A 27,725-nucleotide genomic window follows, 5' to 3' on the forward strand; every position below is an offset into this window, starting at 1 on the left:
TACATAATCATTTTTATCAGTTCTAGGTTTAACCCACAGTTTCTTTAACATTTTTTTTTTTTTTTTTGGTGGTACGTGGGCCTCTCACTGTTGTGGCCTCTCCCTTTGCGGAGCACAGGCTCCGGACGCGCAGGCTCAGAGGCCATGGCTCACGGGCCCAGCTGCTCCGTGGCATGTGAGATCTTCCCGGACTGGGGCACGAACCTGTGTCCCCTGCATCGGCAGGCGGACTCTCAACCACTGCGCCACCAGGGAAGCACCAGTTTCTTTAACTCTTAATCTTATTTTTAACACTTTTATGTTGGCATGAAACTGATTATTATTAACATCTCCATCACAGAGGAAGTAGCCCTGCCCATTTAAAACTAAGAGCACCAGAATCCAAATACTGTGCTCTTCCCCCATGCCCCACACTTCCCCTACAGACACCCTGAGGAAATTCATCAAGGCGATACGGCCATCTGGTCACCCTTAGGTTAGACATCCAAATTAACCAGGTTGTTTCAGTATTTCTCCTCCTATTCTAGAATTATGCGAAATAATCATGCCAGCTATTTTTGGACTCTAGGTGTTGCTTGGTGTCTGGAGCTAGAGAAACACGTGGGTAAATACTTGTGAATAAGCATCTGTGTATTTGTGTGTGTGCGTGTGTGTGTGTGTGTGTGTGTGTGTGTGTGTATGTGTGTTGTTAGGGAAACAAATTATCCCCCAAAGCTGTCATTTTCTGTTAATATCTACTATGGTGACGTGGAATTGAGATACAATAATGGCATTATCCCTGGAATCCCCTTTCAGGAAAATGTGGGGACCATTTTACAAGAGGAAAGTAGTTTTGAAATTAATGAGGATGGCCATTCAGAAAACATGGCAGAGGCTGTGAAGTCCCAGTTTGTCCCCAAATGTAGTTTGGGTACATTTAACAGTAAAAACTCATAAAATCTTTCATGAGTTTAAAATGACTGTAGATTTATTATTACTTTATCTTTCTAATTCAATTTAATTTTAAGTTATATTGACAACTAGAAAGACAATAGGGACTATAACTTCCCTAAGGGGGTGAGTGCAAGTATGACAGAGTGAAAATCCTACTGTATTGTTGATCGCCAAAGGGCTCTCCCCTGTCCCCACCCCGCAGCCCTGGAGACCTGGGGAAGCCAGAGGAGCAGAGATAGCGCGGGGCGGGAGATGCCAGCAACAGTCTTCTAAGGTGAACGTTCAAAGCCCACGGAAGCTTCTTCCCTGCTCTGTTCTGCTTCCCAAGGCATCGAGAGATAGGTTTTTGTAGAAAGGGGCCTGATGGAGGCTCAGAATAGAGCCAAAAAAAAAAAAATGAGGTGGCTCTCCCAGCATCCCTTCTCTGCCTAGACAAGATCCAAGGAAGCATCCCCATAACTTTGAGCTTTTGTTTGTTTATTTGAAATAAAGTTTCAATGGCAGAGCGTTTCGATGTCAAAGGTAGTTCACATGCATACAATGGAATTAAGTTACTTATTTTGTAAACAACGACAAAAGTGATAAAATGTCAGTAGAGAGCAGTGAGAAGCAGCACCGCAAGTGGGGCGGGAAAAGTCAACTTTGAGGTTAGGGCCAGCGCCACAGCCTTAATTTGCTGCAGCGGAGTAGGTCAATCTGGGCAGCTGTCAAGGGTGTGGGGCGAGTTGCCAGACTCGGGTCCTCCTCCCAGGGCTCATGGCAGCACCTAGGGGAGGCTGTTCACCTGGGGACAGTCCCCTTTCTCTTTCCTTCTGGTTAAGGAGCTTTCCCCACGCAGCAGTGGTCACGGGAGGCGGTCACCGACTCGGGGTGACCAGGGAGGAGCAGTGATATCTTGTTTCTTCATTGATAAAACGAGGGGGATGACTTTTCCAGCTCTGATGCCGTAGCCCTTTCTTCCCCTGGGCCCATCAGCATCAGGACCCTTAATTATTAAGAATTTCACGCTGCCTAATTATTCTCTTTTAAAAATAAAGCGATTTTATTATAATTAAAGCAAGGCACATTTGCTAAACTTTAGAAAACGTTGGAAATGTGAAAAATTCACAGAAACATGTGAATACAAATTTGACAACACCTGCATACCATATATTCTGCTTTTTCACATTGCATTATGAGAATGTGTCCATCTTTAAAAGTGGTTTACATGGTGGAGCAATAGTTCATTCATTTCATGGATGCACAATATTTTTGTTAACTTTCCTCTATCGCTGGACATTGAAGCAATTTCTACTTTATTGCTCCTCTAAAGAGTGACACACACAATCAAATTCTGTTGATTTAAATGCGGGCATTTTTCTAGAAATAGTTACTATTCTGTTAAATTCAATGACTTTTTAAGTTTTGGAGACACGGTTAAATTGGCCGTATCACCACCCTGTGTATGCCCATTCCTCACAACCTCAAGTGCCCAGGATCTGGTGATTACAGAAAGACAGGTAGAACAGTTTTTGTTTGTTTATTGAGGAGATTGAACATATTTTCATATTTATTGGCCATTTACAGTTCTCTCATGAATTGCCTTTGTCCTTTCTCAATTTTTCAAAATTGGGAATAATTTTTATTCCTTAATATGATAGGACTTTCTGCATTTGTGCTATTTGGTAATTACATAGCTCTAATAATATGTAATAATATTAATGCGGTTGAATAAACACCCTAAACAATTTTACTCTGTTTGTTGTTTCCTTTTTTAAACTTTGCTAGGATAACTTTTGCCCCCTGGGGCTGCAAATTGTGTGGTCAGCTGGGGCAGCTCCCCACCGATTTGGAAGATGTCTCTGGGGAGGGCTGAGGAACACTCACCGCAGGTAGCTGCTAGGTGGCTCTGGTCACTCTTGCAGCCCTCCGCCTGCAACCTTGCAGCCAGCTCATGTGGGTGGAGCTGCCCTTATGGCTAATTCCCTTTCCTTGTTTTTAGCCACTGTCGTGATTACTGTCTTTGACCCAGTCTGCCTTTTCCTGGTACTCTGTGCCTCTGAACAGACCTCACCCTGTGCTTTGGGGCCGATGCGAGTCCTTTTGGGTGACTCTGGGAGCATATCTGGCACAGAGATTTCTGGCATCTCAAAGCATAGATGCCTAGCAATCAACACACAGGGCTCCAGCCAGCCTGCTGCTGGACCCCAACCCGGTCCATGCTGCTCTGGTCCTGTTAGAACAAGCAGCTTAGCGTCCTAAGTGCAAGCTGGTGTAAGAGGTGGGCAGGGCTGGGATGGGCATTACAGAAATATAAGTTGGGGGAGGTGACAGAGGTCTTAGGGCTCACTGTCTAGCAGAGGAGACAGATAGATGCGCAAACAATCACAGGTGCTATAATGGGACTCCTGATTCTGACTGGACAGGGGACTGGGGATATGTAGAGGGTCAGAAAAGAATGAGTTCATGAAGGAATTGAATTCTGGGTTGGGTCCAGCAGGACGGGCAGAATTTCCCAGGCCAAGGGGCACTCCAGACTAAACACTGTGTAGCACAAGCCAGGCTCAAACAGTGGGATGGCTTCTAAGAAGCACAGATATTCCTAGGTAGCCTGAGCACAGGTGAGGGAGAGGCCAGAAATGGGGCTAAAGGGTTAGGTAAGGCCAGAAGGGCTGAGTCTTGGATGGAGCACTGAGGACCTTGGCCTTATTGTATAGGAGGTAAACATCCTTTGGAGGGTTCAAGCTGATTTCCTCCCCAGGACTGACACAGGCTGCTCTTACACAGGCAGAGTGACTTGTTTCTCTCTCCCTACCACCCCACAACTTCCCAGACAATAGAAAATGTAGTCAGGACAGAACTTGGCTTTGAATCACCTTTGGGGTAGTTGCTGCAAAAGTGAGGACCTCCAGTAGGAAGACTGCCAGCCCTCCAGAGCACTTGCCATTTAGAATTCAGAGGAAGGAGAGGATCCAGCCTTCACTGTTCTCGCCCCCTAGATGCCCTCCCCTCCAAACCCAATCCACCCACAAGTCCTGTCCAGTCCACTTCCTAAATAGTTCCTGAATTTGCTTGTGTCTCTCCATCTCCACTTTCCACTGCCCCATTCGGTCATAAGCATCTCCTTTAAGCTGTACTGTGGTAGCCTTCTAATGCCCTCATGCTTCCATTCTTGTCCCCACCCCTTCCCATGGAAGCCAATTATTAAACAATAAAGAAAAACATAGATGAGGTTAGACTTCTTTAAAATACTCCATAGTATTTGGAATAAAACCCAAGCTCCTGACCTTGGCCTCCAGGTCCTCTGTGATCAGTGCCTTGTCAACTCTGCTCTCCTGTCCTGCCCTTCCCATTCCTCTCTATGCTCTCCACACTGGCCCCCTTTCTCTTCTTGGAATGTGATGAGCCTGTTTTCATTTTATGGAATCCCATTGGAGGTTTTGATGAGAGATCTGACCTGAGCTACTGGAAGTCTTATCTGCCTTTAGGCCAACGGGAAAGCAGAGAAGAGGGAGAGAGATGGGTTATGGCCATTGCCTGGCAAGACACGAGAAGGACCTGAGCGAGGCTACTGGCCCTGGTGTTGAGGAGGAGGTAGCAGATGTGTGAACCCTCCTAGAGGCTGACTCTCTGGTTCCCTAGGGCTTGGGGGTTGGCTGGATGCGAGGGACAGGGAACCCCCAAAATCTTTGGGATTTCCAGGACTGGTAACTGAGACTTGGTGTCAATAACAGAACTTTGGAAATCAGGAGGAAGAGCTGGCGTGGTGGGAGAAGGTGAGAACTGAATTCCATTTACTGACCAATTGCTGATGATTTATCAACAACAACAAGCATAATGATGATGATGATAATGATAACTACCATGTACTAAACACTTTCTATGTGTTAGACACTGTGCTTTTTGACACGTTTATCTCATTTTTTTTCACAGCCCTCACTCACTGTGAGGGAGGTGCTAAAAGTATCTTCCATTTAGAGATAAAGAAATAGAAGCTCAGAGAAGTTAAACAACTTGTCCAGGGTCACATTTAAACAACAGCAGAATTGGGAATAAAATCTGGGTGTATTTGACCCTAACGTTCCTAGAAAGTTTCCTTACCTCTACAGTGACTGTAACGTTCTATACATTTGAAAACCTCATAAACTTTAAGGTTAACAGGTCTAAGGTTGCAATTGTTACTGTCACCCTGAATAAACATCTCATCCTGTATCCTTCAGCTCAGGGATGAAATAACACCACAGTCCACTCGGGCCCAAACCCGAGGCCTGAGGGTCGCCTTTGATTGCTCCCTTTCCCTAACCTCTCAACCTCCGGTTGCCATTTCTGTCCCAAACGGTTCAGTCACTGAGCTGTGTGCCAGACACCTCTCTGCTCTCCTCCATCCCACTGCCTGGCCTCCGTTCTGTCCTGCACCCTCTCCCTCTGCCTTGGTACCCAATGAAAAGACCCAGGAACTAGGAAGCAGTGAGGAAATTAAAGAAGTCCTTCAGTGACAAACTAAACGAGGATTCCTTGTAATAGAACCTGAGGTCAGGAGGGGAACAAAGGCTCTTAGAGCGTAATAAGGTCAAAGTTGTAGGGCAGAGAGGTCAGAATCATGTACAGGGACAACAGAAATTGGGGGAGTCCCTTTTATTGAACTTTTATTTTTTATGGGCCTGGTGACTTGCTGTGTGAGACACAGCCATGACATCTCCTCACACTCAGGCTCCAGCATCTTCTTGGACAAGGGTTAAGAGATTCCTTGGGAAGTCCTGACTCTGCCTCTTAAATTTCCTCAGACCTACTCTTCCTCACTGACTTGCTCAGTGCATGAATATGCACCAAACACTTGCAAAACATTGGCAACACCAAGAGAGCTCAATTCTAGGATCTCATGGTCATGATGGGCAAATGTGGAACCAACCAGGTAAAATGCAATGTCTCAAGTGCTGTAACTTCGCACAAGCCTCTGTGAGCAGTTACCCCAAGTGTCAAAGTCTGCACAGCAAGGGGGAGAAGGTCTTACTCCCTACCTCTGTGTGGAACCAGCTCCTTTCTACCCCTGGGACAAAGTCTTTTGCACAGACACAGACCCTTTCCTGTAGTGAGCGTTCGGGAGTGCCTTCGTCAGCGGTGCTCAGGCTGAAAGAGGAATGAATGCAGGGTGTACTGTTACCTGCATGGGGCTGGTGATGTTCTTTCACTGTCAAATCACAGGGTGGCAGGGGGAGGTGGGAGGGAGGGTGTAACCCCAGCCTTTTTCTGATGGGCACTGACTTCTCTGCTCAGGGCCACAGACTTCCCCTGAGGTGGGGAGAATCTATCTTCCTCTTCCTCTTCTTCTTTTCACCCCAAGTCAGGTCACTGCACCCTGTGTCAGCAGGGTTGGGCTCCAAGATGCTGAAGGAGGAGAAAGCACTGAGCAGCCTGGTATGGCGAGGGCCCAGTGGAGGAAGGACAGTTGGTGTCGTATTAGCGAGACCTCACGGCTTCACAGGGCCACAGGCCTCCATCACGTCTACCACAGCAAACCTGAGGTTCTGCCCAGACTGAGGTCTTCCCTGAGTTTATCAAACCTGCATTGGTGTCTATTAAACACCAGGGCTCTCAAACAACTGGAAACAAATCTTAACTTGAGGCCAAGTTTTTCCATCCCGGAACACATCAGAATATCTGTATATATGTGTGTGTTGTGCAGTGTGTGTGTGTTTATGTGTGTGTGTGTTACCCGAACCATGACTCAGCATCCTTTGTGCTTCCTGGCTGAGTACGGCCTAAGAATTTTTTGTGATTTGGGATAACAAATAGTCTATCCATGCTGTGAATCCAGAGCCTGCTATAGTGTGAGTCCCACACTTGCATCCACATCCTCAAACAATCCTATCTCAGCCAGGCGAGCTGGGCTGTATATTTCAAAGCAAGTCAAACATCGGCTCCATCTTGTGGACCATTTTTGGTAACTTATTTTTCCTGAAGTCTAAGGAACTGGATCCATGCATGCTGGAGGGGAAGCTGATTTCTAGTTTGCCACTTCCCAAGGGTTTTAAGGACCTTTTAATTCTATGAACTATAACATGGTACTTACTGTGCCCGTTTGGCTCTAGGTCAGGCATTGTTATGTCTTTACTATTATTATTTTTATTGTGGTAAAATGTACATAACATAGAATTTACTATTTTAACCATTTTTAGATGCACCATTCAGTGGCATTAAGTACATTCACAATGTTTTGCAACCATCTCCACTATTCATTTCCAGACTTCTTCATCATCCTTAACAGAAATTCGGTATCCTTTAGGCAATAACTCCCTATTCCTTCTGCTCGTAGCCCCTGGTAACCTCTATTCTACCTTCTGTCTCTGAATTGGACTGCTCTACGTACCTCATATAAGTGGAATCATACAATATTTGTCCTTTTGTGTTTGGATTATTTAACTTAGTATAATGTTTTAAAGGTTCATCTATGTTGTAGCAAGTGTCAGAATTTCATTCCTTTTTAAGGTCAAATCATAGTCCATTGTACTTGTATACTACATTTTGTTTATCCATTTTTATGTTGATGGACACTGGGGTTGATTCCACCTTTTTGCTATTGTGCAAAGTGCTGCTATGAACTAGGGTGTACAAGTGTCTGAGTCCCTGCTTTCAATTCTTTGGGTATATGCCTAGAAGTGGAATTCTATGATGTCTTATTGTTTTTTTAGTTTTATTTTAAGGAACATCCTGGCTCAGGTCTGGCTGATCATTCTTGATTTTCCATTATTTCACAATTTGCAGTCAATGGAAAATGTCACTCAGGTATTCCACAGATGCGGGGTACATCAAGTTGATTGTGGAGATTTAATCCGCTGCTTCGGAGGCTGCTGGGAGAAATTTCCCTTTCTCTTCTTTGTTCTCACAGCTCCCGGGGCTCAGTTTTGGATTTGGCCCCGCCTCTTAGTGTAGGTCGCCTGAGGGCGTCTGTTCCCTCTCAGACAGGACGGGGTTAAAGGAGCAGCTGATTCGGGGGCTCTGGCTCACTCAGGCCGGGAGGAGGGAGGGGTACGGATGCGGGGCGAGCCTGCGGAGGCAGAGGCCGGCTTGACGTTGCACCGGCCTGAGGCGCGCCGTGTGTTCTCCCGGGGAAGTTGTCCCTGGATCACGGGACCCTGACAGTGGCGGGCTGCACAGCCTCTCGGGAGGGGAGGTGTGGATAGTGACCTGTGCTCGCACATAGGCTTCTTGGTGGCGGCAGCAGCGGCCTTAGCGTCTCATCCCCGTCCCTGGGGTCCGCGCTGATAGCCGCGGCTCGCCCGCGTCTCTGGAGCTCCTTTAAGCGGCGCTTTTAATCCCCTCTCCTGGTGCACCAGTCAACAAAGCGGGAAGAAAAAGTCTCTTCGGCAGGTCCAGACTTTTCCCCGGATTCCCTCCCGGCTAGCCGTGGTGCACTAACCTCCTGCAGGCTGTGTTCATGCCGCCATCCCCGGTCCTCTCCCTGCGATCCGACCGAAGCCCGAGCCTCAGCTCCCAGCCCCGCCCTCCCCGGCGGGTGAGTAGACAAGCCCCTCGGGCTGGTGAGTGCTGGTCGGCACCGATCCTCTGTGAGGGAATCTCTCCGCTTTGCCCTCCGCACCCCTGTTGCTGTGCTCTCCTCCGTGGTTCCGAAGCTTCCCCCTGCATCTTCTATTTTCTTTTTTTCCCAGTCATTATGCATAAATCCATCTCTTTTTTTATTGAGGTATAGCTGATTTACAATATTATGTTAGTTTCAGGTGTACAACATAGTGACTCAAAATTTTTATAGATTATACTCCGTTTAAAGTTATTGTAAAATATTGGCTATATTCCCTGTGCTATATGGCATATCTTTGTAGCTTATTTTATACATAGTAATTTGTACCTCTTAATCCCATACCCCTATCTTGCCCCTCTCCCCTCCCCGCTCCCCACTGGTAACCACTAGTTTGTTCTCTATATCTGTGAGTCTGTTTCTGTTTTGTTATATTCACTCATCTGTTTTATTTTTTAGATTCCATATATAAATGATAACATAAGAGTATTTGTCTTTCTCTTTCTGACTTATGTCCATCCATGTTGTTGTAAATGGCAAAGGGACAGTATCAGGCTCTAGGAATGCAGAAGTGATGAAGTCCCTGTCATCAAGGAACTGTTTAATAGAGGAGATAGGACAGGAATTTAGGTCACCTTGACCTTGAGCAGCTTTAAAGGCTGTGAGAGGCTGTTGCCAAAAAAAATCTTGGCTCTCTGTGCACTTATGCCGAACAGAAATAAAGCGACAGAGATTTTGGAGGATAAGAGAGATGGCTTTATTCCTCTGCCAGGCATAAGGGAAGACACAGCAGGCTGGTGCCTCAAGAACTGTGCCCCCCCCCCCCCAACCATTCAGGGAATTAGAGAAGATTTTATATGCGGGGCTTGCAGTCCAGGGTATATGATAAGGATCAAAGTAGTGAAGGTCTTGCATTCTTTTTCTCCTTGCATTATTTCAAAACAGTCATAGTCGGCGTCAGGCAGCCTGGTAATTGGGTCCATTTGTCTCTGGTTTATCGGCCTGTGATCTTCTTTCTGAAATGCAAAAGCTACAGTGGGTGATTGTTACAAGAGAGACCAGGTGCTTTGTGACCGCCTGGAGGGGTGGGTTAGGGAGGGTGGGAGGGAGGGAGACGCAAGAGGGAAGAGATATGGGAACATATGTATATGTATACCTGATTCACTTTGTTATAAAGCAGAAACTAACACAGCATTGTAAAGCAATTATACCCCAATAAAGATGTTAAAAAAAAAAAAAAAAAAAGAGAGAGACCAGGGAATGTAAACACCAGGACCAGGATGTAATTTACATAAAGTTAGGGAGTGGTAGGCACAGGATGTAATTTACATAGTGTCAGGGAGTGGTAGGTTAAGCTTTGTGAAGTACAAATGTAGTTACAGACACTACAGATTAGTAACAGTGAAAATAAAACAAGGAGTGATTAACTTTTTCAGGCCAGGTTATGTTTCTTCTCTAGCCTGTTCACCGTTCCCTTTATTTCCCTTGTTCTCAGGAGAGGGGGGAAAAGAAACCTCACTTCCATTTTTATTGCAACAAGGCATCTACAAAGTTCATCCTCCAGAGGACGGAGGACTTGGATGTGGCTGGGAGACCAGGCAAGTCTCCATGAAGGAGATGGCATTGAGCTGGATGATGAAAGTCATGGGTGTTGGGTGGGGGGTGGACAAGAAGGGTCCTCCTCAGACTTGCATAGTATTGACTTTGATCCTCCCCCTCCAGTCCTGGATAGAACTGTCATATCCCCATTTAGCCCCCTAGGGATGTAATCTAGGCTTGGTCAGTGTACCCACCTTCACTCAGGCCAATCTGAAAGCCCCAACCTTTTGGTCACTCACTCACATGGGTATCCCTTTGACCCACATCCAGCTGCGTGTAGCTGAGGAATCCAGCCCTGGGAATTGTGAAACATCCGGATAATCTGCTCCATGGCTGCCCTCAAGTAACATGTAGCCTGGAGGCTTTAATTGAGTAGGCGTAAAAGGCTTCTTCCTTCCCAGCCCCACAGACCTCCAGACTCCGGGATAAGTTGTCCACATGTCTTCCTCTAGGGTGAGGCTACATCTGGGTGGGTATACGTGTGGATATCTCTTGCTCAGAGGCTGCTAAGCAGCCCCATTTCCTCCTCTTTTTTTTTCTCCTAGGGAGTAGATACTCCAGGTAGGAGAGGTCTGGGGCAGGGAGAAGGGAAGGGAAATGGATCCCTTTGAAAGACCCCAAATGATCTAACATGGGAGAAAGCCACAGAAGCTAGAGGGCCAGAGAAGTAGAGAAGGTAGGTATATGCAGGCTTAGGAAATTCAGGGCAAAATAAGACCAAGTGAAGAAAGGGTAGAGACTCGGACCTCCTTTACACTTGACTATGGTGGACATTGGCCTGGGAAAAGTGGACTATCAGCTCACCTAGGTTGCAGTTTTTGTTTTTCTTATTTAAGAAAAAAATAAGTTATTATGGTTATTGATGAGTGGGACCCCTGGGAGTTCCCACCACGATTTGCTCCCCTTTCAAATCCATTTTCCCCTCCTGGGGTGGATTTTAACAGGTTGTAAATGCTAGGTTCCCATGACAGCTCCAGCTCATGGAGAAGAGAAACAAACACTCAAGGCACCTGGGTCCCTGATCTAACCAAATGTTCTTTTTCCTTCCAGCTTCCACGGGCTAGCCAGGCAATGTCACAGCAGAAGCAGCAATCTCAGGAGACTCCAAGTGCTCTCAGATGCCCCCCTCCCCAAGGCCCAAATCCTTCCCTGTTCTCCTGCTCCGTTCCTTGCACTCCCTGTACAGGAGGCTGTAGTTCTGTTTCCCAAAGGGCCTGAGATCAGATCCCGGCTGGCTCTTGGAGGGCTCGCCGGAAGCCCCACGGCCTCAGGGGTGGCACAACCTACCACATCAAAGAGGAGAAGTGTTATGGAGTATTAAGGTGACTGGCCCAGAAAAGGGGACACGAAGACAGCTGCTCTTGCCCCACCCGGGTCTCCGGCACTCATTCGCTGGAAGCTTAGCCCCCTCCCTCTCATTTGGGCTGGGAAACACCTCCTGGCGCCCCTGCACTTAGGAGGCCAGAACTCTGCTAAGCTGTACTTCCACATCTGTCCTCCACCCACCCCTTCAGCTCAGCACCAACACAGCTGCTTTGGAGGTGCGGCTGCTGTGAACACTTGAGGTTTCTGCTCAGATGTGCTGAGACTTTTGCAGGTGGAGGCTGCCCCTCCTTCTTTCCTCCTAAGAAAGCTGAGGATGTTTTAAAGAGACAGGTGGTTTGAGACTTACGTCTGAGTTCTCAGCATCCTCACATCCATTGACCTGTGTCATCCCCCGATCCTAGCACTGAAGGCATCAATGTAATAAACATATGCTGAAAACCTACTGTGTACCAGGCTCTGTGTTCACAGATGTAAGTTGGAGATTTGTTTCTGCTCTAGAAAAGCTTACAGTCTAGTGGGAGAAGCAATGTACACTCCAGACTGAAATATGTAGACTAATAAATATAATTTTAAGCTGATTGACATACTTATTTTTTTCTTACTTTGCATCTAAAAGAACTTAAAGGGGGGAAAAATGTAAGAAAGATCAAGGACAGCAGGGAGAGACTCGTCCTGATGGTGTAGGTCAAAGGTGGCTTCCTGGGCTTTGGAAGGAGAAATTCAAAACAGAGAGAGCACACCACTTGTGGGAGAGAAGAATAGGCTCCCCGGGGTAGGGTTGGAAGCATTTAAACAGGGCCTTTAAGGATAAGCAGACTTTGGTACTGGGGCTGGGATGAGTAGGGAGGATCTTCCAGGTGGAAGATACAGCACAATGGAATGCAAGGCAAATGGGGTACTTGCCAATGACATGGATTTCAATTGGGCTGGATTGCCAGGTGTAGGATGATAATGTGGGACAGTTCATAACTCCAATTCCTTACAAAAACCCAAACCAACTGAATTTGCTGAACTTAAGGTTTAAAACTCCAGCTACCAAAAGATTATACCCAAGCTCAGAGTCTATCAGTCTGGGACTGGGGGGACCTGAGGTAAAGAAAGTATAGAGGCCTGGAGAGGCTTGAGGTTCAACTATGTTGCCTATCAGTATAAGTTTCGTGTGAAAATTTTAGCTGATTCTTATTTTCTGGGGGACACTGAAGTATTTTTTTTAACCAAGTACCCAACCCAGTAGACTGTATTACCCAGGCTCAGAGCAGAGTATCAGCCTGTCTATCATTTCCAATACACAGGATGCTTATTTCCATAGCTTAGCCATCCCCCCTATTGCTAGGACCTGATTTTGCCTCTGTTGTGAAATATTTATACCTAGTCATATAGATATAGTATAATTATATATAATTATAATTTTAAACGTATAATTTTTTCTCATTAAACAAATGATACGTACTTGTGTGTATGCAAGATATGTTAATGTAGATAAGCATAAGGAAGATGATCAAGACCAACCAAAAATCTTATCACCTAAAAATAACTACTGCTAATAATTTCATGGATCTATTTCCAAACTTTAAAACAATCACAAACTAAGATCATTTCAGAATATTATATAACCTGCTGTTTTACTTAACAATGTAATTGTCAATGCTCTTCCATGCAAAAAAATATTGATCAACATTATTATACTCTATTGGACGAATACGCCATAAATTTATGTAACTAGTTCTCTGATATCTGGCACTAAAATTGTTTCCACTATTTTGCTGTTTAAACAACAGTAAATATATATATATATATATATATATATATGTACGTATAAAATAATTTAGAATTGGAAATCTATTTTAAAAAATTTTTTATTGAAGTATAGTTGGTTTACAATGTTGTGTTAGTTTCAGGTCTACAGCAGAGTGATTCAGTTATATACATATATATTATATCCTTTTTCATATTCTTTTAAATTATGGCTTATTACAGGATATTGAATATAGTTCCCTTGGCTATACAGTAAGACCTAGTTTGTATCTGCTAATCCTAAACTCCTAATTTATCCCTTCCCCACCCCCTTTCCCCTTTGGTAAACATAAGTTTGTTTTCTATGTCTGTGAGTCTGTTTCTGTTTTGTAAATAAGTTCATTTGTATCATATTTTAGATTCCACATATAAGTGATATCATATGGTATTTGTCTTTCTCCTTCTGACTTACTTCACTTAGTATAATGATCTCCAGCTCCATCCATGTGCTGCAAATTACGTTATTTCATTCATTTGTTATGGCTGAGCAATATTTCATTGCATATATATACTACATCTTTTTTATCAACTCATCTGTCAGTGGACATTTAGGTTGCTTCCATGTTTTAGCTATTGTAAATAGTGCTGCTACAAACATTGGGGCGCATGTATGTGTTCGAATTAGAGTTTTCTCTGGATATATGCCTAGGAATGAAATTGTTGGAATTCTAGAATTGCCAAAGATTATAAAGTTATTTCATTTTATTTTTTTTCAGACCCTCCAGGAAAATTGCATCTTGGTAGCAATTACAATGCCTCCATTTAAGAAAATCATTTTTGGGAAAAGGATGTCTTTTTTCAAGAGCAAGAGTGAGTACTATGTTAAAAAAAATTACCCTAGCTACAGAAAAAGAATGCCTCTTGTGAGAAGAAATACTTTCTGAGAAACTTGACAAGTATCTATCTATTTTACTGTCATGAAATTCATCCTTTTAAAAAAAATTTAGATGCTTTCTCCCTTTGAAGGAAAAAGGATGCTTTATATTGTATAAAGCAATGTCTTAGGAATTTTGATATACCATTGCTTAAGCTTCCATATTTAGTTGATAGGTTTTTAAATATTTTTGATTTTAGATATTCAGTTATGTCCATGTGAGAGATTTCTGGAAATGAAATCTCATTTTTCCTTAAGAGAAAAGCAAAATATAAACATTTGGTTGATTGTGCAAAGCTTAATGTGAAAGAATATTTTTTTCTATTTTTAATTTCTGCTCTTTATTGAAAACAGACATTCACCAAGTCAAAACAAAAAAAATTAAGTTTTGACAGAAACAAATTTTCTTTGACAAGAGTACTAGTTAATTCCCTCCACTAATTGTTCAACTTACATAGTATTGCATTGACACACTGTTCAGTCTGTATCAAATTGACTTCAAAATTACATTGAAAATAAACTAGTAATTTGATCATTGGTTTTCTTCATAAAGGTCTTCATTTGGCATCTTCACATTTTCTAAATATGTCTGTACATCAGAAATGTCAATATTATAAATGTCTTTTTTGTGTTGCATTAGTATGGCTTTATTTTAATATCGTACACACAGTATACATTTGTTTTATAGTAACAAATAATGAAAAACAAAGACTTCACATTTTGTGCAAAATGTGCTATATACGAAATCTTGGGCCAGCAAAAATAGGTGAGTGGTACCATCATTTTTCTTTAGAATGTATCTAACTTTACACTCTTAATGAATATTAAATATTTACACATTTTAAATATTTTCTACTTAGAAAAATTTTATGTTGACAGAGGATTGACATTTAATATGCCCTTTTATCTAATTTAAAAAAAATGTTAAATGCAGTATTGTATGGACTAAATAAAGAACATGTAAATAAAAAAAAAAAGAAAGAAAGCAAGTTGCTAGATATTTTAAAGAGCTCCCCAAGGACTTTGAAAGGTCCCTGAGTGAAGGTTTCACAGCATTGTGTACCCTCTTCCAGTCTGGATTCCAGCCTTACAACAAGGGAGTTCTTGCAGGGGAACTGAGTTTGAGCCCAGTGATCTAATGCCAGGACAGCCCCTGCCTCAGAGTGCGAGCTCTCCCTGGGTCTCCAGTCAGGACAGACGTGCCTCTCGTTTGCCTGGCTCTGTGATCAACCTTTAGTGAGGCTGGCCTAGCCCACTCCCTAGGTCTAATGTGCTTTCAGCAGCTCTTAGTTTACAACGTCTGCAGACCATATTTTATATTACTAGATCCTATACACTTCATGACATAGCACAAATAGTAATAAAAAGTCATTGTTTTTATTGATCTCTGTAAAGTTGTCACAAATAAAATATTAAAACAAAATCATCCTGAGGTGAAAGAAAGTATGTGGTGCTAATTTCCACTCATTTAGTGGAAGGCAAGAAATACTGCCTAAACTTGGCAGGTGAAGAAATAGAATTTTAGTTATAGTATTTAAAGTTATAGAGGTAGCCAATAGTAGTATGAAAAATAAAACCATGTCTAAATAAGGAGGAGGAAGGGAAGGGACAATGAACATGGACTTCATTCACTGTGTTTCATTGGGGGAAGTAAATAGGTCTGAAAGGAGGCAAAGAAATAAAGGTATAAGCAGGTTATTTACAGTGACACATTTTTTCATATTACAACCTATTGAATCACTTGATTTTTAATTTTCATTTATATATATTACTTTTTCTAAAAATCAATCAAATCACATCCTAGTTTTACATCCCTGTATGAGTCCTAGGCCAAACTGTCCTTTACAGAGTGAGTGTTAAGTTCAGACCCCTGTCAGGTGGAACCCATGTCAAATCTCTGATAATTCTGTGATTTTACTCAAGTTTCTGTGCTTTTCTATGGCTCAGTTTCCTCATTTAGAAATAAAGTAAAATAAGAGTATCTGTTTCATGGGACTGTGGAGGGGATTATATATGATATTGTAGGTAACACGTTTTGACACAAATGTTAGTTGTAATTTACATTTGGGGTGTACTCTATGTTTTAATAGGCTTTTTTATTTAACATAGTTTTAGATTTACAGGAAAGTTGCAAAGATAGTACAGAGAATTTCCCACGTCCCCTGTAACAGTTTCCCCTGTTGTTGAGATCTTACACTAGTATGGTTCATTAATTACAATTAAAGAATAAATATTGATACATTATTATTAACTAAAGTCCATACCCATATTTTATTCAGATTTCTTTAATTTTTAACTCGTGTCTCTTTTGTGTTCCTGGATCCCATCCAGGACACCATATTACATTCTGTTGTCTTGTCTCCTTAGGCTCCTCTTGACTGTGACAGTTTCTTAAACTCTCCTTATTTTGGATGACTTTGACAATTTTGATGAGTACTGGTCCGGCATTTCGTAGAACATCTCTCAGTTGGGATTTGTGTGGTGTTTTTCTCATGATTAGAATGAGATTATGGTTTTGAGGGAGGAGGATCACAGGGGTAAAATGCCATTCTCATCATAACATATTACATATCATATCATCATATCAACGGTACATACTATCGACATGACATCGCTGTTGATACTGACTTTGATCACCTGGATGAGGTAGTGTTTGTCAGGTTTCCAAACTGTAAGTTTACTCTTTTTCCTTTCATTTCTGTACTCCTCTCTGGAAGGAAGTCACTATATGCAAGCCCATTCAAAGGGGTAAGAAGTTATGCTCCATCTCCTTGAGCGGGCAGTAGCTACACAAATTATTTGGAATTTTTCTGTAGGAAGTTTTATCTGTTTCTGTTTCTCTCTCTCTCTTTCTCTTTATTTAAATTTATTCAATCATTTATTTATATCAGTAGGAACTCATAGATATTGGGTATCTATTTATTTTATACTTTGGGTTCTAATCCAATGCCAATTTATTTATTTTGTTGTTCATATTATTCCAGCTTTGGGAGCTCTTTCAATGAGCTCCAGTGTCCCTTTGGCTTAACCCCATTTGGATTCTTTGTTAAGCACTTCCTTGTTTTATGGCATTATAAGATGATCCAGGTTCATTTTGCATATTCTCTGCCCCAGTCCTAGATTCAGCTATTTGTCTTGTGAGCCCTGCTTTGTTTTATTAGGAAATTACATTATAAACCAAGATCTGGGTGTTGGTTGTGTTCACTGCTACTGGGGTGTCATTGTTTCTTGGCCTTCCCAGTGGATGGAGCTTTGAAATATACATGTGCATACTAACCAGTGTATAGGCACAGGTCTGCAATTCTTTCAATAGTTATCCATTAGTATCTATATTCAGCTGAAAATGAATTCATACTGATGACTTCAACTCTAATTCAGTGTCTCATGGTTTATCCTAGCCTCCTTCTTTGTTCATCTGTAATCGTCTACTCCAACAATGAGAAATCAGCTCCCACCATTTGCCACACATTCACTTATTTGTTCATTCCCAGTATGCAGGAATGGTATACTCTGTTTTGAAAACAAAGTTATGAAAGCCCAGAAGTAATTTCATGCTGTGCAAGCAACGTTTTTTCTTGCCTCTGGAGGCTATATAGACTATTGATTAAAGAGGAAAGAATGGTGAGCCAGGGTCCTTGAAGCTGGGTAAAGACGGGTCAGGATAGAGACCAGGCATCCTGAAGACCAAGGGACTAAACTGAAATGGACTGTCACTCCATGGGAGCTCTTTCAGCGAGCTCCAGTGTCCCTTTGGCTTAACCCCATTTGGATTCTTTTTTAAGCACTTCCTTGTTTTATGGTATTATAAGATGATCCAGGTTCATTTTGCATATTCTCTGCCCCAGACCTAGATTCCACTCCCCAGAAATCATCTGCTAAACATAGACTCTGCTCAGCTTCCTCCTTCCGCCATCCCGCCTTAGCAGACTCACTTCCCAGGAGCAAGCTCATCACATGGCTTGGGCATAAAGCATGAGATCACAGACACCTTGTGTGGGACTATAGGCATGAGAAAGCCTCATTCCATACCCAGGCACGGATTAGGACCAGTTTGGATTCTCTCGATGAATCAGGGTAGGAGAGGACATAGCATCTCTGTCATAAAACTACATGTAGGAGATCAGAAAACAGTAGGGGACAGCCTATAGGTAGATCAAAGCACACAAGTATTAAATTTGTGACCTAAATAGTTACTATACCTCAGACTAATGATTAGTTCTGAACTTTCTGGTAGATAAAATCTAAAGAGACAAATTATCTGATATATATAGTCTTCAAGAGAAGGCTTGCCCTTCCTAACAATGGATTCTAAAAGAAATTGTTTGCAATGATCAGGGATACACTTAAAAACATTATTAGAACAAAATTACAGATGGAGGACAACCACATTGTTTTACCTCCCATTGAGAAAAGCAAGTCACATTAAAACAAATTCCTGCTTATTAACATGGCAGAGAGGGTCAACTGAGAGTATAAGGAAGCCTGAAAACAGAAGGTCTCACAGGTCTAGTCATAGCTTTGTTCACAAAGGATGTAACTCACCCATCTGTGAAACATGGATAATAAAAGTACCTCCATTCTTCATTCTGGTGTGAAATGATGTTCAAATAAGATAAAGGGGTCTAAATAAACCTATCTTACTGCTCTGTTAACCACCTGCTCAGGCTTCTTCTAACACCTAACAAGAACAGAACCTAAGTCCCAGACTGCTCTCTCTCTCTACAGATGCTCTGTCAATTCTCTCAAGTCCCTGAATTCTGACGGATCCCTCCTCCTCCCTTGAGCTTCAGTATGCCCTCTCGACATGGACCTGTGATGTCTCCATTCTTCTCCTTCTGATTGAATTCCCAGAAGTTCTACCCTTATCTCTGACAGGTTCTCTCTGTCCTGCTTTGATTGCCAGTGGAGTAGAGGGATTGACATACTCTGAACCCCATACAAACTCAGTCCCTGCCTGGATCGAACACTAGCTCTACTCATTTTTCTAGTGCCTAGTTAATAAGTTTGCTCTCAGACCCTACAGGCAAATGATTTTTAGGGAACTTTCCTCATTATAACTTTGTATAATAGCTCTGATATATGAGAGCCATTTTTCAAATAGATGACTCCAATTAACCCTGAATCTTTGCCTGATCCATCCCAATGTCCATTGTCACAGCTTGCAGCCTCAACCTATGCATGACTCGTGGGGATATTTGGAGGAGATGGTGGTGGACCTGTTGGGGGCGGGAGGTGGGAAGAGTGTCGTGAAACCAGCTTTTCCCAGTCACTGACATGTTCTCATGATATTCATTGTTATTTATAAATCTTTAGAGAAATAAAAATATAGACCCTCAGCACTGAGTGACACTGAACTAGCCAAATAGTAATATAATAATACCAACAACAACACAAAAAGAAACAGCAACAATCTGTATTTATAGAGCACCTACTATGTACAACCTGACTTCTAACGACTGTATGCATATTATTTATGTAATCATCACAACAGCTCTATGAAGTAGATGTAATTTTTATCACCATTTTACAGATGAGTAGTCATAGTACAGAGAAGACAAGTGACAGGCCTAACGTTGTACAAATAATAAGTGATGGAACCTGGATTTGAAGCTGGGTGATCCGAGTGCAGATACTAGACATTTAACCCCTATGCTGTGCTCCCAAGAGGATCGTGCTCCCGCTCTGCCCACGCCAAACATAAACACTGGGTGAAGTCAATTGACCTTAAGTGTCATCATAATTCTGCCTCTGTTTTAACTCTGTGAAATGACTTATCTGATCCTTCAACTCTCATGTGTGAAATGAAACCATATAACCAAGCCAAACAACACATTTTATTTGCAGTTAATTCACTCATTCAACAAATGAATAAGTACTGACTCTATGTCAAGAACGGTTTTCGAGGTATTGCCATTATTTCTTTATTATCTGATCTCATGCATTTATTAGATAAAATTTTCTAACAAAAATAACAGAAAGGAAATGGCCTACTTTGTGAGGTAATGAGTTCTCCAAATAAAAGCATTTCATTTCAGTCCAGAAAGCATTAGCCATATGGGAGAGGGGATATAAGCACCTGACTAGGTGTTTGCTAAGACCCCTCCAAGGCGGAATGAGTTTGTGAATTGACAGTGCTCCTTACATCTTTTAACTGCCTGTGAAGATCCCTGGAGGAGCTTGGAGGAAGGGATTAAGAGGCTGAGGAAACACGGCTGCCCGAAGGTTCTAGGACTGACTTTCATTCTATGGTACTACCATACATACGTACTATACTTTAGGACGGTATTTCCCAAACTAGCAGAATCATCCAGAGAATATTTAAACAATGTAAATACTTAGGACCCACTCCTCAGAGATTATAACTCAATAGGTCTTAATTGGGAACCAGGAATCTGCATTTTAACAGTGCTTCCCAGATAGCTCAGATGCACAGAAGGTGTAGAGTCTCTGATCTGTAACAGCACCAAGATCAAGACTGAAAGAATTCTTTCCTTGCTTCATGCAGTTCCTTGCTGGGTCCCTATTATTCTTCAGCCTAGAACTGTGTGATCTTCACTTGCTCATAAACTTTCCAATATTCAGTTTTTCCATAGGCAGTAACACCTAACTCACAGTGTTGTTCAGAGGAGAAAGTAAAACCTGTGAAATGTAAGACAAATGTGGGGGAATGTGAGGGACTCCCCTTGTGGGACTACTATCTCTAAAGTATGAATGGCTTAGAACTACAGGTTCACAGACTGACAGAGCAGAAAGTCCTGATGCCACAAACTGAGCAACTTGCATGAGGCTTCTTAGTGCCTGCCCCCTATCCTCTTACATTTTATAGAACTGTCCTTCCTAGGTAAAGATAACACTCCTGATCCAACTGGAAGCTGGCTTTTCAGTGAGGGGTGGTATTACCATCCCTGCCTTTTCCTTAAGATGTGTTAATTGCAAGCTGAAAGATACAATCTACTGGGTTATCTCTTTTTGACACAGTGGAGAGAATGATGGTGAAGTCTTTAGCATGTGGTTGTGATGAGCCAGAGATATTATGTGTACAGCAGTCACTAAGTATGGGAGGATGGTGGAGCCAAAGATCTGTTCTGTTCACCTTGGTGAACATCAGAAGAGAGGGATGAAGTTATACAAGAGCAGGAAAGCTCTGTTGCTATAGGTTGTGGTGTCTCATTTCTTGGAAGATTTATAAATATCTTCTTGGGATCATTGCCTGGAGGAGAAGCATCGGCAAGGTGATCTCTCTGCATCCTTTCTGATCTTAGGACTAAAAGGCATCATTTGATGGTGACATTTGTAAATACAAGCTGCAATAAGTGGTCTTAGTTATTGCTCCACTCACTGAGGTCAACTGAGGGACCAGGGTAGAGCCCAGGATTCAAAGAGGGATGCTTACATTTGTTACCACAACAACCATCAAAGATGACCAATCAGAAAGTCACTCAGGTCCTAATATGATCAAGCAGCCCCTAAGCACAGAGATCTCATCATTACCTCAGAGATCAAGATAAAAACAACACAAATAACCACACTCACTTTACAAGTGAAGACACTGAGGCCTGAAAGAGGCAAGTGACCCACAGCTGGTCAGTGTCAGGACTGGGCCTGTGCCTCAGGGATGACCTGCTACTTCATTCTAAGGGAGTTTTCTACAGTTGGAGAATTTAGAGAAAGGAGGGGTCGTAATACTGGCACCAGATGACACTGGTGTGTGTTCCCCAATACCACAGGAATAGGACTCAGCAGCCAGGGAATACTTGGGACTGCAATAAAGAATGATGTTTGTACTGTACCTACAGCTTACAGAACCCCACTCAATGCTGGTGTTGGTTTCTTCATTCAAACCACCATCCTATACAAGGTGGGCCTACGTCTCTAGTCGACACTGTACAGACAGGGGCGGGGGACTGGCTTTTGTGACCATGTCACAGAAATCATGGGGATGTGTTATGCTGAGCAGATCTTGTCCCTTTCTTCCATCCACTAATTGGGATGGTCTCAGACCCCCGGGGCCAGGTCATTGAACATGGGTCATGACTGTTCCTTCTACCCCAAGGAAAGCACAAGCAACATGGGTCCTTCAGCAATGCAGGTGTGAATCCCACTGCCATTGAGAGGACCATGAATCCTCTCCCAGTGCAGTTTGCCAGAGTCAGACCCACATGTCTGCCTGCCATTTGGGATTCTGTCCCATAGGAGGACTGTTCAAAGATCTGACCACTCAAGTCAGAAAGAAGATCCTTATTTTCCTTTATTTCATCACTTAGGAATTAGCTTGATAAGAATCTCATGCATACCAATGCTGGCCTGATTGGTACCTCACCCTTCCATTAAGGGCACACCCAAGACAGCAGGAATCCAGAGCACGCTTGAATCCTCAGGCAGGCAGGATGGTGAGGAAGTGCTTGGGCAGATGAGGATAGAGTCAAGGAATATATGAGGTCCAGACAGCCCTCGAGGAAGAGAAGACCCTCCATCACCTTCCAGCCAGTCCCTCTGTCTACAAGCTCATTAACAAAGAGCTCCCCCGAGTCCAGCTCTGATCCTCACATCAGATTTGTAGCCTGGTTGTCACCATAGACTTCAGCTTAAGTAACCAAATCAAGGCACCTAAGGCCACCTAACCCAAGTAATCTTTCTAAAATAAAAATCTCATCATGTCCCTCCTTTGATTAAAAGGTCAAGGAGGACCCAGTTGTCTCTAGTCAAAAGTTTTTAGGCAGCATGATCTAGTTTTCAGATGAAATTGATTGTTTGCCTCTAATACATAAAGCGGGTAAAGGTGCAATGACTCTATTGCAACAGGGGGTAAATGGAAGGTCCAGATTGCTGTCTGCTCAGGCTCCCCCTCTCAGGTAGCCCAAATTGTCAAGAATTTAGGATAAATGATCATTTAAAATCTGACTCAAAGTTTTTAGGAACCCCCATATCAGTAGAATGGTGAGGGAAAGGAAGGAAACTAAAATGTATTTTCAATGTACTACTTGTCAAACATTATTTGCATTATTACACTAAATAGCTGTATGAGATTCTTATGGTTAACTCTATTTTACAGGTTAAAAAAGAAAAAGAGAGACGAGGCTCAAAAATACTAAATAACATACCCATGGTTCAAAGGCCAGTGCCCCAATTCCAAGACTCATCTTCTTCCAGCTTCTGTGCATGCAAAGACATGAAACTGACACGTAGGCAAGGGTGGAGGCAGGGAGGGAGGGCTGGAAGCACCCCCACAGCAACAGAGCAACTCATACTGTCTGCAGGTGTGGCTCTCTGAAGAGGTGATGTTTGCACAACCTGGGTAACAGGGTTCCAAAGGATATAATTTTGGAAGCTATTAATCTATAGGCTAAAGTACACAACCCAGCAAGTAAAGCTCTTAATGCTCTGGACCCTCCCTTCCTTTCTGTCCAGTTAGTGTCCCACTTCTTGCTTTTATCCAATAGTATGGCTACTCTGTTTCCAGAAAAGATCAAGCCCTTTCACATCTCCGTGCCTATGCATGTGTTCTGCTTCCCTCTACCTAGAATGCCTGTTTCCCTCTCACCCCCTGACTAACTTGCACTCTGTTTTTGAGCCTCAGTCTTGTTTTATCTGTAACGTGGGATTAACAGCAAGGAACTCAAGAAATAATGTGTTGGAATAATGAAAATAACATGTTTGATGGATGAGAGGTTGAGAATAAATCTTAATTCCCTTCCTTTCTCTCATATCATCCCACTTGTATCATTCATTCCTTAAGGGCAAAGAAGTATCTTAATCTTCGAATTCACAAAATCCTGCACCTAACAGGTACTCAGTGAAAAATTAATGTCATTAAAATGGTCATTTCAAAGTTACTCCAAGAAAGGAGTTTCTGTTGGGATAAATAATTTTTCATTATTGAAACAGTAATTCATTGATGATTTTGGATCAATACAATAGAACAATGTTTTCCAACCTTTGAAAATTATTTGTAATATTTTAGTGGGGGCCATGCAAAGAAGGAGCATAATTTTGCCCATCCCACAGATCTGGGCTTCAATAGCTCACACTCTTAGATAGGAGGGACACGATTAAGCAAGAGTCACATATATACACAATACTCTCTTTTGTCACAACCAGACAAGTTAAATAATTTCCTCTAATAAGTGGGATGAAATAACTAGACTATATGGAGTTGCTTCTTCATCATGTGGCTTACCTTGCAATGTTTCACATCCTCACATACACACCAGCCATCATCTCTCCCCTCTTCATCAAGTTCACCACTGCTCCCAACCTCAGATAAAATAAGTTCAGGGAAAAGAGCAAACCAGGAAAGGTAGCACTTGGATGTTAATCCTTGGAGGTCTGATGCTCATAAATGCAAATACACACTTGAAGATGTACTGAGACCATCTGGTCCAGTCTCCTCTGAAACCCAGGGGGAGTAACAGAGCCAGGACTAGATTCCTGACTTCCATTGTCAAGTTCTTGTGGTTCGTTTTCATTGATGACTTTATCCTGGGAGCAGCCTCCCACACCCGACCCATTTGCTTGCTGCTAACCTGGTCTCCCAGGTACTCTTTCTCCAGGAGTGAAAGGAGAGAGACTTTTGTCTCAACCACTGCTCATTAATTCACTGAGCAAATACTTTTTGAGCACTTACAAGATGTCAGGCACTGTGTAGGTGCTGAGGATAAAGAGTGAACCAGCAAACACTGACATTTCACTCTATCCAGGATGACAGATATAGAAAAATAAATACAAGCATGGTGTTATGAGAAATACCGTAAACTGTGGGAGCATTTCATAGGAGATACAAGGATTCAGAGCAAAGGAATAAGGACAGGCATTAGAAAAGAAAAGGAGCTGATCCTTCTCCAACACAGGAAGTCACAAAGGATGGTTGCAGGCATGAGTAGACTTGGTGGTAGGAAGCGGAGTATTTTACACTTGACGGGTGCTGTTTACCCCATGAAGTAGGGGCAGTATCATCTATCTAGAGGCAGCATCAAGTGTTTCAGAGGTTCAAGAGAGGAGGAAAGGCGTGATGTGTGTGCGCAGTAAATTCAGAGAAGTATACAGGATTGCCAAGCAGTATTTTGGGCTCAACCAGGTGGATGATTATGATCTTAAGATAACGCCAACTTTCCAAAGGATCTGTTTTTGTTTTGTTTTTAATTTTCATAGCAGCTAGGCATAGCAGGGCAGATTCAGCCAGGGTTTGGGTTTTGTCCATCAAGTGCATTAACAAGCCGAAGGGGCAAGGAAGTTTATTGTATTGGCCAAAGAGTGGTTGAAATGATGAACTAAGAAAAGCAAACTAGGAAAGGTTGCTGGTGGGCAGGGCTTTAGTAGGTTCCAGTGGATATAATGAAGGAAGTTGGAAACAAGGAACTGTGATCAAAGAAAGAGGTGGCTGGATTCATGGTCTCAGAGAGTTAGGAGACCTGACTTCTAGTTCAGACTCTGCAGGACTCAGAGCATCTCCTTCATCTGCTCTGGCTTTCAGTTTCGTCATCCATGTGTGGAGGGTAAATAGTGGCCGGAAATCCTTTCCAGCTGGGCTTTTCTATGAGTCTACATTGTTGGTCAATGTTTTAGGCACTTTGGGATCTGAATCAGATACACTGAGCCTTTGATTGTGGCCCAAGTGTGCTTGGATTATTGGTCCCAAACCTGTTGATCGAGTTTTCAGAAACTCCTTCATATGTTTGGGTGACCCAACATTTGTGGCTTTAGATTTTTATCTCAAGCATGAGTTGGATTCCTCCAGAAACCCTATATTCAATCCCGAAGCTGTGCCATTATAAACTCCCTTATAAATCACGATCTTCTCATCTTTATGGAAATAATTCCAGGGCTTATGGAGGGGAGGGATGCTCTGGAAAGATACTCATGAACATCCAATAGTGACCCAGTGTGACAAAGTGACGGAGCCACTTGAATGTGGGAAATTGTCATCATAACCACCTGGTTGAGAACAGCTTTCACATGATTTATTCCCTTGAGTTAGGTGCAAGATATGTATAAAAGACGTCAGATCACACTATCTCCTCATTGCATTTGACATATCATCACTTGCCCAAGGGTAGAAGAACAAGGTGAGTGTCCTCATTGATCTGATGGCAATTTGGGGGTGGCTGGGACTGCCACACATCAGCTGAATGGGACAGGTTGGAGAGAATGGGAACTACCTGGTAATTGCAGGAAGATAAGGCTCATGAAGATCATTGGTGTGGCTCAGAAGTAGCAATCCTAGGGGGGATAAATGGTAACCAGAGATTGGGTCAGTGGTGGGGGAGGCTACTTGGTAGGACAAGAGACAGCCACACAGGGCTGAAGGTAGAGCCCATGATGTAAGAATGAAAAGAAGGGAGATGATGAAAACAGGTGGAGTGACCATGGGCTGAGGCTAAACATGTGGTTTCTAGAATGCATAAACCAGATAACGTTATAAAAAAAACTTACGATTTTTGAAACTGCCTAGTGCCCTATGTTACTGCCTTTAAAGTCAGGAGTCGTAGGAGAACCAGGACAGGTAGGAGAAGGTGTTACCAAAGTCTAACTTACCAACTGCCTGATTTCTCCTATGCCAGGAAAGTAGGGCTAATCTGCTGTAAAGACATGGGTCCTGGAACCACAAAATCAATTACAGAACTTCAGACTCTGTAGGAAAAATACTGATACAAATGAGGTTTATAATCACTGAACTTTTGAAATATCTGCATTGCTTTATAGAGCAACTGAACATTTTCCAAGATGTCCTGCCAACAAAACCAGCAGAAGTACCAGCTCCCTGCCAAGTGCCTCCCCAAATATCCACCCAGGCACCCCCCAAAGGCTCTTCAGGCCCTGGCTCCCTGCCCGCCTCCTGCCCCTTCCTGCTGTGTCCCCAGCTGCTGTATTTCTGGCTTTGGAAGCTGCTGCTCTCTGGTGTCCCACCGGTTTCCAAGTGTCTACCTATGCCAGCCCCAGCCTTCCAACTGCTGTGAGGTGGAACCCTCTGGATGTTCCAGTTGCTGCCATAGTTTTGGAGCTACAGCTGATCTGCAACCTTGGAGGAGCAAAAGAGCCACAGCCAAAGAACAGTCTGGAGCTGACATCACTTCTCACTCTCGGTTTTATTCGTCCCTCTCCTCCTGAATTAAGCTGCCTAGATGTGTACATAATGGATTCCTCTTTTTCCTGAAAATCTCACACTTCCTGGCCTTAGCTCTGGTCCTAGGTCAAGAAGACCTGAACGCTGGAGAAAACTCTACTTCCCAAAGCCTTATCAGTGTGCACAAATAAAGCTTATCTTTCCTGGCACCCAAAACTAATTAGAGTTTGTTGATTTCCCCCATCCTCAGCTTTGAGGAGCTTCCAGGAACTTGGATTCCTTAAGCAGATTCCCACAAATAGCCACCAGATGGGAAATTCCCTCTAGGTAGACCCTGGGTCTGAGCAGCCTGAGAGGGCTGTGAAAAAAATATCCAGAGGGGAATAAGAAGGGGATGTTCCCAAAGTATCAGTGACCCTGTTCCACTGCTATTGCCACATTTGCTACCATCACTGAAATTTCTTCCTACTCATAAAGGACACGATACTTCCCAGTCCCAGAACTTAGCCTCCAGATCATTTTTATTTGGGGGAATCACATGCTTAAGAAGGAAATGCCACAGGGGTACATGTAGTCTTCAGATCTCAGTTCAAAAAGCCATGAAAAACGCTCTCCTTGAGTGAATC

General features: G+C 42.9%; 1 protein-coding gene across 1 annotated transcript; it reads left to right on the forward strand.

Annotated features, from left to right (window-relative positions):
• Window positions 1-7,931: 7,931 nt before the first annotated feature.
• On the forward strand, window positions 7,932-27,297 carry LOC137211295 (late cornified envelope protein 7A-like). Its single transcript, XM_067713631.1, has 3 exons — window positions 7,932-8,425; window positions 13,882-13,975; window positions 26,739-27,297. Exon 3 carries the CDS (start codon window positions 26,760-26,762, stop codon window positions 27,141-27,143), a length of 384 nt encoding a protein of 127 aa, XP_067569732.1. The 5' UTR covers window positions 7,932-8,425; window positions 13,882-13,975; window positions 26,739-26,759; the 3' UTR covers window positions 27,144-27,297.
• The last annotated feature ends 428 nt before the right edge of the window (window positions 27,298-27,725 follow it).

Source organism: Pseudorca crassidens, chromosome 2 (genome assembly GCF_039906515.1).
Source record: "Pseudorca crassidens isolate mPseCra1 chromosome 2, mPseCra1.hap1, whole genome shotgun sequence".
In the NCBI taxonomy this organism is placed as follows: domain Eukaryota; kingdom Metazoa; phylum Chordata; class Mammalia; order Artiodactyla; family Delphinidae; genus Pseudorca; species Pseudorca crassidens.